Source organism: Leuresthes tenuis, unplaced genomic scaffold (genome assembly GCF_036924035.1).
Source record: "Leuresthes tenuis unplaced genomic scaffold, fLeuTen1.0.hap1 SCAF_7, whole genome shotgun sequence".
Lineage (NCBI taxonomy): Eukaryota > Metazoa > Chordata > Actinopteri > Atheriniformes > Atherinopsidae > Leuresthes > Leuresthes tenuis.
In genome coordinates, this window is record NW_027325361.1 from 35,863,726 (window position 1) to 35,875,779 (window position 12,054).

The 12,054-nt window shown below is 40.8% G+C and overlaps 2 protein-coding genes across 2 annotated transcripts; both read right to left on the bottom strand.

Moving 5' to 3' along the window:
- Positions 1-2,461: 2,461 nt before the first annotated feature.
- On the bottom strand, positions 2,462-9,428 carry ndufa11 (NADH:ubiquinone oxidoreductase subunit A11). The gene is made up of 4 exons (XM_072390237.1): positions 9,245-9,428; positions 6,103-6,195; positions 4,507-4,629; positions 2,462-2,639 (listed from the first exon to the last, which is right to left on the bottom strand). Exons 1-4 carry the CDS (start codon positions 9,411-9,413, stop codon positions 2,527-2,529), a joined length of 498 nt encoding a protein of 165 aa, XP_072246338.1. The 5' UTR covers positions 9,414-9,428; the 3' UTR covers positions 2,462-2,526.
- A 975-nt stretch (positions 9,429-10,403) lies between these two features.
- Positions 10,404-11,842, bottom strand: mrpl55 (mitochondrial ribosomal protein L55). Its single transcript, XM_072388761.1, has 3 exons — positions 11,732-11,842; positions 11,175-11,385; positions 10,404-10,793 (listed from the first exon to the last, which is right to left on the bottom strand). The coding sequence occupies exons 1-3, from the start codon at positions 11,776-11,778 to the stop codon at positions 10,644-10,646; spliced, it is 408 nt and encodes a 135-aa protein (XP_072244862.1). The 5' UTR covers positions 11,779-11,842; the 3' UTR covers positions 10,404-10,643.
- Positions 11,843-12,054: the final 212 nt, after the last annotated feature.

Genomic DNA, 12,054 nt, shown 5'->3' on the forward strand with positions numbered 1-12,054 from the left:
CATCCTAGGGGTGGGCGATATTTCAAAAATATCATATCACGATTTTTTAAAAATAAAATCACGGTTTCGATTTTATCACAATCTTAAATTGAAAAGTGAAAAACAGACAGTGTTGCAGAAGTATTTTCAGCGGGCAGCTCATACCGTGGGTCAACTACTTGAAACAGACGTTCAAACCCATCCCTTTCTACTGTCTTGAACGGTGCCATATCTTTTGCAAGATAAAAGGTAACTGCTTCTGTTACCTCTTTCTATCACTTGCTTGACTTGTCAAATGCCTGTGTCAATATTGTCTGTTTTGGTCTTACGCTAGCTGCTGCCTCCGCCGCCGGGTCTCTCTCTGTTTGGCTCTCAGCATACTGTTTGGGATGCTTCCTCTTCAAGTGATTGAACAGTCATTTAAGCGCCTGGACATGGCAAAAGTTTTTTTTTTTTTTAGCCCTTTTCATATCAAACCATTTCTTCATTATTTCGTGACACTATAAACTATAGGTGACATGGAATTAACAGCACTTGTAATTGCTTCCCATTTCTTCGCTTTAGCAAGTCCCGTAATTCCACTGCTGACACTGCTAAAAATGGTAGATTTTCCTTTTTGGATCTCTGAAAGCAGAACTTCAATCTCAGAGCCCGTAAAGTTGTAATTTTTGCACCTTGATGCCGTTCTCATGACTCAACACTTTCTGGCACAAGAGAGAGGAAGCGTAGCCTTATATGGTATTTTTTTGTGTGTGGAGTATGCAAATTTACTATCTTCATCCACGTGCACTTAAATACACGTGGATGGCATTTACCATGTTTACGCATGTCGTTTCCATACTTTTCCGAAGAACGTTTGTTGAATCTGACGTGGCCTGTTCGTACGAGACCTTCATATGAAAAAAGTGAGAGAAATTTAGAATAAGAATACGTAAATGTTCCAGAATGAGGCCCATAGTGTCCACCATGAACTCCTCCACTCCACAGTGGTCCAGTTAGTGTCTTCACCCTTTAATTACTTAAGGGGAGTATAAAAACAGCCTTTTGTATATGTGTGCAATTTCATACCGACTGAGATTTTTTTGACAAGTAACATTAAAATATGACATTATAACATTAAAACCAATGACAGGCAGGGGTGAAAGTAAGTCCAAGTTTATACTCCTTCATAACGTTGACGTCGTCATTGAGTATTCAAAGTTCTGCGTCGAGGGAACACGTTGCTCTGCAATTGACCATGCCGGTAGGGAGGTGTGGCTGTATGTTTATGTGGTTTCAGGGGTTATAACCGAATCCTTGCTTTTTCTTCCGGTCACAGTTAACAAGAGTAAACAATGGCAACCAAGGTGGAGCAGCTGTATTTGCAGTTGGAGCTCATCAACATTGAAGAACAAATGCTTATATTGCAAATGTTGAAGGTGCAGGCGACAGAGAAGACATTTGCGGGGGTGGTCTGTACGACCGGCCGAGGTTGGATGAACAAATGCACTTTCGATAATTTCAAATGTCAACGAGCTTCTTCGCGGTACACAGCCATTAAGTCCCAAAAAGCAACTGCCGGAAATTACGTTCTGAGCAGACCAATCACAGCCCTTACGGCTAAGCGATGTGTAGTTTGGATTGGATTTTTTGGAGGTGCAAGTCAGGCTACGACGTAAAATTAAATGAAAGATGAAAATGAAAAATGACTTTTTCTCAAAGCAAAATTACGTTGTCCAGGTGATTTCCGCCATCTTGTATGTGCAGTGACACCTTACACATACTTGCAGTTAAAAAAAAAAAAAACATTAGCATAAGACAGATCTAATGTCTTTTCTCCACGTGTCCACAGTCCACATACTGTACAAAGCCAGTTAGGTAGGAGGATAAAGAGACGTCGTTGAAATCCAGATTTTCTGTACCTGTTGTGGTCGTGTGATCTCGAGCTGTGCCGAGTAGCCGGTCGCAGCTCCGCCGGAAGGTTCCAGATCCACAAAAACTTCGGATACACCCCATGGATGAGGCTCTGCTACACCCGAAAGGGGATGACGTTCACATCCTGGAGAGATACTAGCCGCAGACATTGCAGGCTATCACTATGCCACGAACAGCATCTCCGCATCGGATCTCCGCAGTTTAACCTGCACTCCAACCCTACAGCCCCTTCTCCTCGATTTCCTCTTGTGAACATCAGAGCTTCAGATACTCAGGTGAGAAAGGAGGATGGTCAAATGGGGGTGGAAAAGTTTGTAACTTTCCAAGCTGTCAAAGAGCCTTTCCATAGACACTTTGATGTCCAACAAAGTGCGGCGGTCATAAATCCAATCATGTACTAGAATTGCAAGTAGTAAAGTATCTATTTGCTATCAAGGTTTTGTAATTCAGAAAGAAAAACACAAAAGTGAAAAATGTCACAGGATCACGTCACATACACAATTAAATTTTATTCCACCTTCACAGTTATTTTCAAAGACCAAGATCAAATAAAGCTTACAGACAAGAGTTTGTTTTGAACTTTATTACATTAAGTCTTTTTACAACATACATTTAATCTTAGTCACCCTCCTCCTATAGTTTCGGAGGCCCGGCTATTTTCCATCCCTCCATTTTGCCAACTTTTGTGAAAAAGGCCAGTGTTCCCAGTCCCAGACAAGCCGACGTACCAGTCATAGCACTGTGGGCTGGGGATAAACAAACACAGAACATTTATTGTAATTCTGAGATAATGGATAATTTGATCAGGTTTATCTACTTGGATTTTTTTAGGGTATTGGATAACATGGATACAACAGATATGTAAAAGGAATGCTGAAAAATACACCACAAAGCTAAACATACACAATAACGTAGATCTCTCTCTCTAGACTGTAATCAGTGCAGCTCTGATGAGATTGATTTTGTCTGATTGAAGCCACAGAAGTTCTGAGAGGGCTGGTGGTCTGTGTTTGTCTGAACCACTCACAGCTGTGTGGACACTGACAGATACATTTTAATACATGACTTGCAAAAGAGCGCAGAAGCTTATCTTCTGCCACAACACCAGACACTTCCTGTTTTTCCTTTGGGTTACACATCTATCTGTCTGTAACCCAGCAGAGAATGATCTATACCAGTATATCAAGACCTTATCTGCTACAACATCTGAGGGAAGCAAATACTGGGTAATGACTAAATACTGTAAATTAATTTTAAACTTCACCCCAGCTGCCATTTGCTATTCTTTTTGTAGGTCACTTCATGTCATCCTACAGTTGCTGAGTGACATTTGAATGATTTGACATGCCTCATGTCAGTAGAGAGTCGTTTTTTTGCCCTCTGCCAGTCTGTCGCTTTGATGTCCCCAATGTCTGTGGCTTGACCTTGTTCTCATGAACAGCTGTGTTAGACATTTCAAGGATGGAAGAAACCCGGCGCTCACTGTATCCCTCTGCCAGTAAAGCCAGAATTGAACACTTCTTTTTGTCACTCAAAATGTTTTCTTTTAAACTCTTTTGGCATAGTCAATAGTTGTTGTGTGTTTTTTTTTAAATTCTAGTTACTTTTGAGGTCCCACTACTACTGTTTTTGCTGTCCAGGTGGACCTATTGCAAGATGAGCACAGCAGTGGTTTTTTTTTTTTTTAAATACTTTTCCTCGTTGAATAAGATTATGTTCAGGTGATCACCTAATCGGTACCACATTAAGTAGAATGGGGGTACTTGTGTTGGAAATCAACAGACACTGGAATAGAATGGCTGTCATCCATGTACTGTGGATCAGTGGTTACAGTGGGTTGTCCAATAACTGGAAGGTAGGCGGTCTGAAATTTTGATACAATCTATTTTTGATAAAATAAATAAAATGCCACCCCTTCAGCTGTCAGTCCACCTCCACGGACGAGGTGCCCTTGAGCAAGGCACCATACGCCCATGCTCCAAGGGCTGCCCACCGCTCCAGTGTATGGCATCTCTCTCCATGTGTGACTTTGTGCATCTGCATGTGTATGTGTATGATCAGGTGCCAACCTGGATGGGTCAAATGCGGAGAATAATTTTGTGTGAGGCACCTGACTAACATGACAATAAAGTAATCTTAATCTTAGAGATGCCGATTTAAACATTTTTTTTTTGCTGTGGTCTTTTTAATTTTTTCCAGAGCTTAATATCTGATGTAGATACAAAGTTGAGTGACACCAAGTGGACAAAATCAGATATGAAAATACAACACTGATCCGTGGATTTTTGCATCCGCACAACCTTGAAAAGAATCTAGATATAAGTCACATCATTGGGAAGGAGGGTGTGTGGTTTGATTAATTTATTCAAATATTGTTTACAGACGTGTGTGTGTGTGTGTGTGTGTCCAATAAAATCTTCTTACAATCCCATGACTGTGTGATTTCTGGTCGTCACGTCATGTGTGATATGGATGCGGTCGTGTAGTTTGTACAGGGTGTTTAATTTGAAAAGATTACTGTGGTGTTCTGGAATACAGCGGAATCCAGGGATTAGACCATCCCACTTTTTGTATCCTTTCATAATGTTTAACACAGTCAGGACTGGTACTTACTTCTGGCTCCAAGGAAGATCCCCGAGGCACAGCCCCCAATAAAATAATTCAGAGGGTCATCTGGGACTTCACGAGCCTGAGCACTGAGACACGTTGCCATTCCAAAGATTGCTCCCATGGAGGCTGCCAAGACACAGCAACCCATTTAAAAATGTCATAATTTTACACAATTATATTCAGCACTTACGGAGTTCTAACAAGAGGCCCTGTGACACCAAAGTGATGCATCACATCACCAAAATTTGGAGAGTAATATTAATTTGTGGTCTGGATTTGTTTTCATTGATGTCTGCTTAAAACTTTCATTATAGAATACTGCAGTAAATAATGTTAAAGATAAAGTCAAAGCAACCAAGGACTTCATAGCTTTAAGCTAAATAGTTATGGTAATGAGAATTAGCAGGAACATCTGCCATCATCTTGGGGATTTGCAGGATTTGGGACAAACAGTATTATCTAAATGCAAAAAATGTGGCTCATGAGGCAGTTTTTCATATTCAGACCCATGTTTAATCTGGATTCAACTCTTGATGATCTGAGGTGATGGTGGAGTTCTCCATTCTATGAAAAAATAATTATGCTCACAAAATATCTCCCAAAGGTTAAACCTCCTCAGCAGTCAGCTTATTTAATGTAAACACAATTGGACGACGCTCCACATGTTGTAAAAGCCAAAACCACACAGGTTTTGAGTACAACTGCAGAGCGTAATATGATATTCATCAACTGCTGTTATTAGCACCAACAGAAGGCCCTATACTCCAAACCACACAAACTGTGGACTGTCGTGACTTTAAGTTCCAAATGGTAATTGTAATCACAGTATGTCCTATGATAATATTCTTATTATTACCATTCACTAAACTTAAGCTAATATTCCTGCAGTTTATATATTACTAGCAAAAGGACTAAGTATGTACCCGTTTATGTCAGCAAGTGGCAGAGTTTTATGATTTTGTGGGATTTAACATGAACTTCAACTGTAAACACATAATTACTATTACATTACTAAAATGACAAAACATTTCTGTTGAAATGCTTTCAGTCACATTCAGGTGTTTGTAGAAAATTATATAAGGAAAGACACTAATTAAACTTGGTTTCTTACCTGAAGATCAATAATTCTTTCAATAACTGGGATTTAACTACAGGCTTGTGCATCTCCAGTTATTTCTCAACCTCAACAATCTCTTCTCATTCATTTTACAAATCTGTTTGAATCAAGACATCTCTGCCATAAAAGCAGGTAAGAATCACGGTGAGACCTCCTAGGGCACCATAGAAGAAGAGCTAAGACAGGACAGGAGGACAGCGTGCTGTGTCACAGAGCGTCGTTACACAGCAAGCCGCTGGAGGTTTTGGGGGTGCAGAGTTCAGTGGTGGTGTGTTCTGCCCTTAGGAGGAAGAACCTCACAAATGTCCATCATCTCATATGATTGGCCAGCTGTTGAAATCAAATTCTCATTTTGAAGCACCAAAAAAAAAAAAAAAAAAAAAACAGGAACTCAAAAAACCCAACCAGGAACAGATCCTGGGAATGAAGAACAGGCCCAGACATTCATGGAAATGTGAATATCAGAGTGTTAGTATATTTACCCATTGTCACTGTGGCGTTGGTAGCCCTCTGTAGTGCTGCCAATGCAGAGTCCGGCTGGAATGCCACTATGTGATAGGCTGACCCAACGAGGCCTGAAACCCACACAAACATACGTGGTAGAAACAAAGGAAAACAAAACAAACTAAAACAACCCACAATACTTATTTTAGAGCCAACTAACGAAAAATAGCGGTCAACAAAGAAACAGAGCAACTGTAGGTATGGCTAAGATAACCTGAACTTTTGAAGTGGTGTCCACATTGGAATTGGAATTGGACTTATACTTTGAAACATTATTCTACAGTGATGTTTAGCATATTTCAACATTTCATTCTTGCTGAAGCTGTCCTTGTAACAGTGAGCAGAGTAAATTTGGCGTGCATATCTTTAAGTGGTGACTTCTTTGGCAGTTGTTTTGTTTCATAAATGACTCTTTTTCCATCAAATGGTGGAACATGTCTTAAGTTAACACGGTTTCTTTTAGTTTTCTACTGCAGGTAGTTTGGTCCAATTCCAATACCTCCCACTATACCCGACCATATGATCCTTCCCATGTTTTGCAGGGATACGGTGCCCATTCTTTCAGGGATGATGTTATGGTTTCCATCCATCCCTACAGCTGGAGCATTGGTGGCCTTAAAAATCAACCTAGAAAGTACTGGTAAATGCCAGCTGCATGACTGCGTCATTTAACACCCACACAAACACCAAATAAGAAGTGTTTTCTTGCAGCATTTCTACTTGTTAATAATAGTTTGACCTCAGCCAGTAGTTAAAAAAAAAAATGTCATGCCACTAAAAGACTAAAGAGTTTTTTAGGGGAGAAAGGCACCAAGTGTGGTAAGTAGCCTCCTGCTCAATAAAGAATTTTTCATGAACACCAGATGCAGCTCCAACAGGTGACTACTCATCTGAAGTGCAGCTTGAAACTTTGAGACCTGTAATGATTTAATAGTTAAACAGGCTGATTATTAATGTACCATTTGCTACATGTGTACATTTACAACCATTTGCTTCCTCTTTAAAATGATACAAGCATGATGACAAATGCACTGTTTGCATAAATGGAGCATCCTCATGTAAAATAACACGAGTTGCAATTTTGTAACTGTGCTGCAAAGATGTAAAAGTGCAGCATTTTACACAGAAGTTTATGGGCTAAATATGTGAACCAATGAATGAATTCATGTGTGCTTGTGAAAGCAGAGCCAATTTTAAGAAATACACTCTAAAACAGGGTCTGTCATGATAATAACATCTGGTCAGTGGGATGTCACAGTTCTTACAATGAGATGCTTCACGATTGCTGACACAGCAGCAATGAAACTTCCATCTTATTTAAGTACTTGCATCTCAGTCTATTGATGGGTTTTTATAGTTTGGCCCTGCTGGTTACAATAGATTTGCAAACTGACAAGAAGCTGCTTCACATTAGAAAACACACAGATGAAGGCTGAACTATAAACTCATCAATCACACATCCTCTAGACAGAAATGTAATAAGCTACCGTCCTACCAATTTAAAAGAGATAAAGATTGTGTACAAACATATATTCCATCCCATCCATTATCTACCGCTTCTCCGGGGGTCGGGTCGCGGGGGCAGCAGCTTGAGCAGAGAAGCCCAGACGTCCCTGTCCCCGGCCACTTCCTCCAGCTCTTCCGGGGGGACCCCGAGGCGTTCCCAGGCCAGCCGAGAGACATAGTCTCTCCAACGTGTCCTGGGTCTCCCCCGGGGTCTCCTCCCAGTGGGACGTGCCCAGAACACCTCACCAGGGAGGCGTCCAGGGGGCATCCTAACCAGATGCCTGAGTCACCTCATCTGACTCCTGTCAATGCGGAGGAGCAGCGGTTCTACTCCGAGCCCCTCCCAGATGACTGAGCTTCTCACCCTATCTCTAAGGGAGAGCCCAGACACCCTGCGGAGGAAACCCATTTCAGCCGCCTGTATTCGCGATCTCATTCTTTTGGTCACTACCCACAACTCGTGACCATAGGTGAGGGGAGGAACGTATATTGACCAGTAAATAGAGAGCTTCGCCTTCTGGCTCAGCTCCCTCTTCACAACGACGGGTCGGTGCAGAGCAACACTGCAGACGCTGCACCGAACCGTCCGTCAAACTCACGCTCCATTCGTCCTTCACTCGTGAACAAGACCCAGAGATACTTTAACTCCTCCACTTGGGGAAGGATCTCATTCAAACATATATTCTATCATATTTTTATGCAAGATTTTTGTGGTCCTGCGTGGTGGTTAGCACCGTCGCCTCACAGCCATGACCAGAGAAATACTTGAATTACAGAATGTCTTCACTTCAACAGCCTGATGAAGCAGCATTCAAAAGCTTATTTCTTAAGTTATCACAGAGAGTCAGCGTGATTCAGGGGAATAAAGCCCCAACCTTTTCCTTTTATTTACAACATATGAACATACAATAATGGTATGGTAAAGAAGATCATCTCTCCATTAGCAGACTTGGTATGTCAATATAAACAAAAGACAAATAAATAAATCAATAACATTAAAAATAATTAATTCAAATTTTAAAAAAAAAGAGGGGGAGGGCTGTAGGGATTGTCAATAATACTCATCAAATATGTCACCAAGCATCAAGACAATCTTCTCCATTACTTTAAAAAAAGAAAAGTAACAACAAATCTTCGACTTTTATGTATAATTTTTTTTTACACATTTATGAATGATAATCACATTCAATACTAAATCAAATATTGTATTCTTCATAATTACAACAAGATATTTTCTTGACTTTTGGTGCATTCGGAAACACTTAATTTAATTAGAGTAGTCAGATAACGTTAAATATGAGCCTACAAACTATGACGTAACTGAGACACAACCAGTTAGCATGTTGCTAATCTCTAAGGCCAGCAACTGAAGATGATAATCAAATACTGGATGCTCGTTTCTTCGAAAACACAACAAACACCTCCAGCAAAGTTAAAGCAAATGAATGTTAGCTTATAGCGTGTACTTAATTATGTTTAAATCTGAACGCACTTTACTTAATACTAGTCTTTAGGAAATCCGCTAGCATTGGCTACAACGCTAGTTGGGTTGGTTAGCCTCGACAGCCTAGCATTTATCTGCAGTAATCCTCACAATCTGCTCATACTACATACCCAAAGCCGTGCCCAGTTTGGTGGTGATCCATGTTTTCTCCACACAATCTGTACCGTCCGGTACATCCCAATACCCCATTTCGGTCGGTGTAGTGTGCAAGGTCACCACAGAAAATCTCGCGTGAAACTGTAGCGCTTTCGCCGGTCTGTGAACTGGTTTATGGCGCATGACCGCCACCTGCTGAACTGGAGTGAGAATATTTCAATTCAATAGTCACTCCCCGGAGGGAGATTATATTGCAGCTATACCAATTGTTATCAAAGATATGCTATAGATTGGTGAACGAATGAAATGTAAATCAACTGACAAACATGTAGAAAGTTAACGTGTACCAAAGAGGAAGGTGTGGTAGAAATCACCGTCAATGGGCTGGGGTGTTTTTGTGGCTTGGCAACATTTTAGTGGTGAGTGGGAATAACGATGAATTTACGAGGAAGATATGTCACGTCGTGTTGAACCTTGGGGCAGCCTGGTCCATTTAGTTTAGTTGGGCTTAAAATGGTCAAATCTAATTAATAAATTAAGAGATTAAGAAAAAGGCAGACCTTATATGCAGTAACTGAATTAAAACACATTCAGGGATGTGTTCATCAGATGGAGTCGTGTTAAGTGAATTTGATCAGTCACTATTACTGATAGTGAAGATGTGTTTTCATCTTGAATTAAATGAAAATCCTTAATAAGAGTCCAGTTCAGCCATCCCAAAAGAGACCAAGAGAGGTTGTTCCTACAGTTTAAACATAGTAATAATGACATTAGAATTTAGGGTCTATGTATACGCGGGACATATTTAAGAGTCTTTATTAAGAACTTCACTTTCTCCCTTCTTTTGTGAAAGGTAAATGTAACAACTAGATTTTCTTCTGTGCTCACTAATGGCTACGAGTCATTCAGTTTTCAGTCTCTGTTTTGCTTGTTGCTCATATATGAAATGTGGATCTATGCAGCCTAAATGATGCTTCATTTTGGTAACCAGCATACATGCATTTCCATAAGCAGCAGTCGACAGGCAGTTCAGTACTGCATTCATGTTGCCGAAGCTTTTATAAAAGACAACTCGTGGGGAGCATGATATTTAGCTCACATGAATAATGACTTCACCAGAGAACTTTGAGGCAGCACAGTCGTCATAAACAGATCCACGACTCATGCATGTAGTGACATGCGATTTAAAGTTTAATAGTATCTTTACATTTCTAGGAAAGTAACTTCAATGCAAAACTCTGTTTCACCTGGCAGTCTGTCATCCAAACAATAAAAATGTCCTTTACTTTAGCTTTCAGTTCACCACTTCACGTTTTAGAAATATTACATTTAACATTCTGAATATGGACAAACACATGTTTAAAGCCTCATTTTTAACCATGTTGCCACATTCATATTTTACTTATAAAGAAGTTATTTCTTCTTCCACAAGTGACTGTAGTTGTCCACTCTGAAGTCGTTTTCATAGTGGTCTGTTGTCTGTGTTTTGGTCTTCTTCACTACTCTCTTTTTCTGCCGAGCTCGACGTTCCTCTTCAGACAGGGTGGACAGATTTACTGGCATCTGTCAAAACACACAAAGCCAGCACACATCAGCTCACAAACATCAAACACGCACACTGACTCCTGTTATAGAACGTTGACAATCTATAGTTTGGAGTAAGGAAATTATGATATAATATATCCTGTGCAGGAGGTTGGCATGGAGCGAAAGACAGCTTTAGGTTGCACATTAATTTCAAACAGTAACACACAGTAACATGGGACAGGGACACTGTCTCGTGGGAAATAACTGACACTTTGCAAAAAGTCAGAATGGAGTACTCACCTCCACCAACGTGTAAAGAGGAACACTTGACAGGAACTGAATAGTTATAACAAGGATTTATACTAAAACTTCCTTCAATCTAGAAAGTTGCATGAACTCCAGTGTTACTGTACTAACCAGGAGGATGCGTCTGGGCTCCCTGTATCTGATGTTGATTGTGGAGCCGTCAGGACGGACTAGCATTATGGGGTATAGTCGCTCGTATCTCTGCCGACCACAGCGGACCACTGACGTCCTGTTGGAGTTGAGTTTAGCGGTCTGACAGTGGAGGAGGGAAGCCTGGCTGAGTGACTGGAAACCTGTTCGGGACGACAAGGGCCAAAGATACCTGCCCAAATATACACACCATCAAGAATAAAACACGAGCACAATACTTAATTTTGTTGAATGTGTTGTTGATTACTTAAGTTAAAGCGAAACTTTAACTTAAAATTTCGTAAAATTAGTACATTTGCCATAAATATATCGTGAATTAGCTAACTTGTATCTTCTGTGTGTCAATCTTACTCTCAATTCAATGATTCACTTTTCTTTATTTAGCGCCAAATCATAACAATGTGACACAAAACCATCACAACAATTACACAATACTCAACAGCAACACACCACTGCGGAAGGCGCAGGAACGCTGCTCGCGGAGAAGGAATCTCCTAACATAAAGCTGCGGGTCTTACCGTGTAATCACGCCGTGAGGAACAGTCCTCAGAAATATGTTCGCCATTCTGAATCAAGTTTGGCCGTTTCTCAGGCCGGTGCTGACCGATAGTCGATGTGGGAAGACTCTCTACTGATTGGTGGTTAGGGTTACAGCCGGTCAGGGATAGGTGGTTAGGATTAGGGTAGGTTGGCTCTGTCACACCAGGGACCAACCCACTTAGCCACATACGCTAACAGAAGCTGTTGAAACACAAGGTCACACGTGGAGTTCACCAATTCCTGTCCACCTGAAACAGTGAAAGCTCTAAAATGGTTCCGACAGGTTTTCACGGTCAAACTG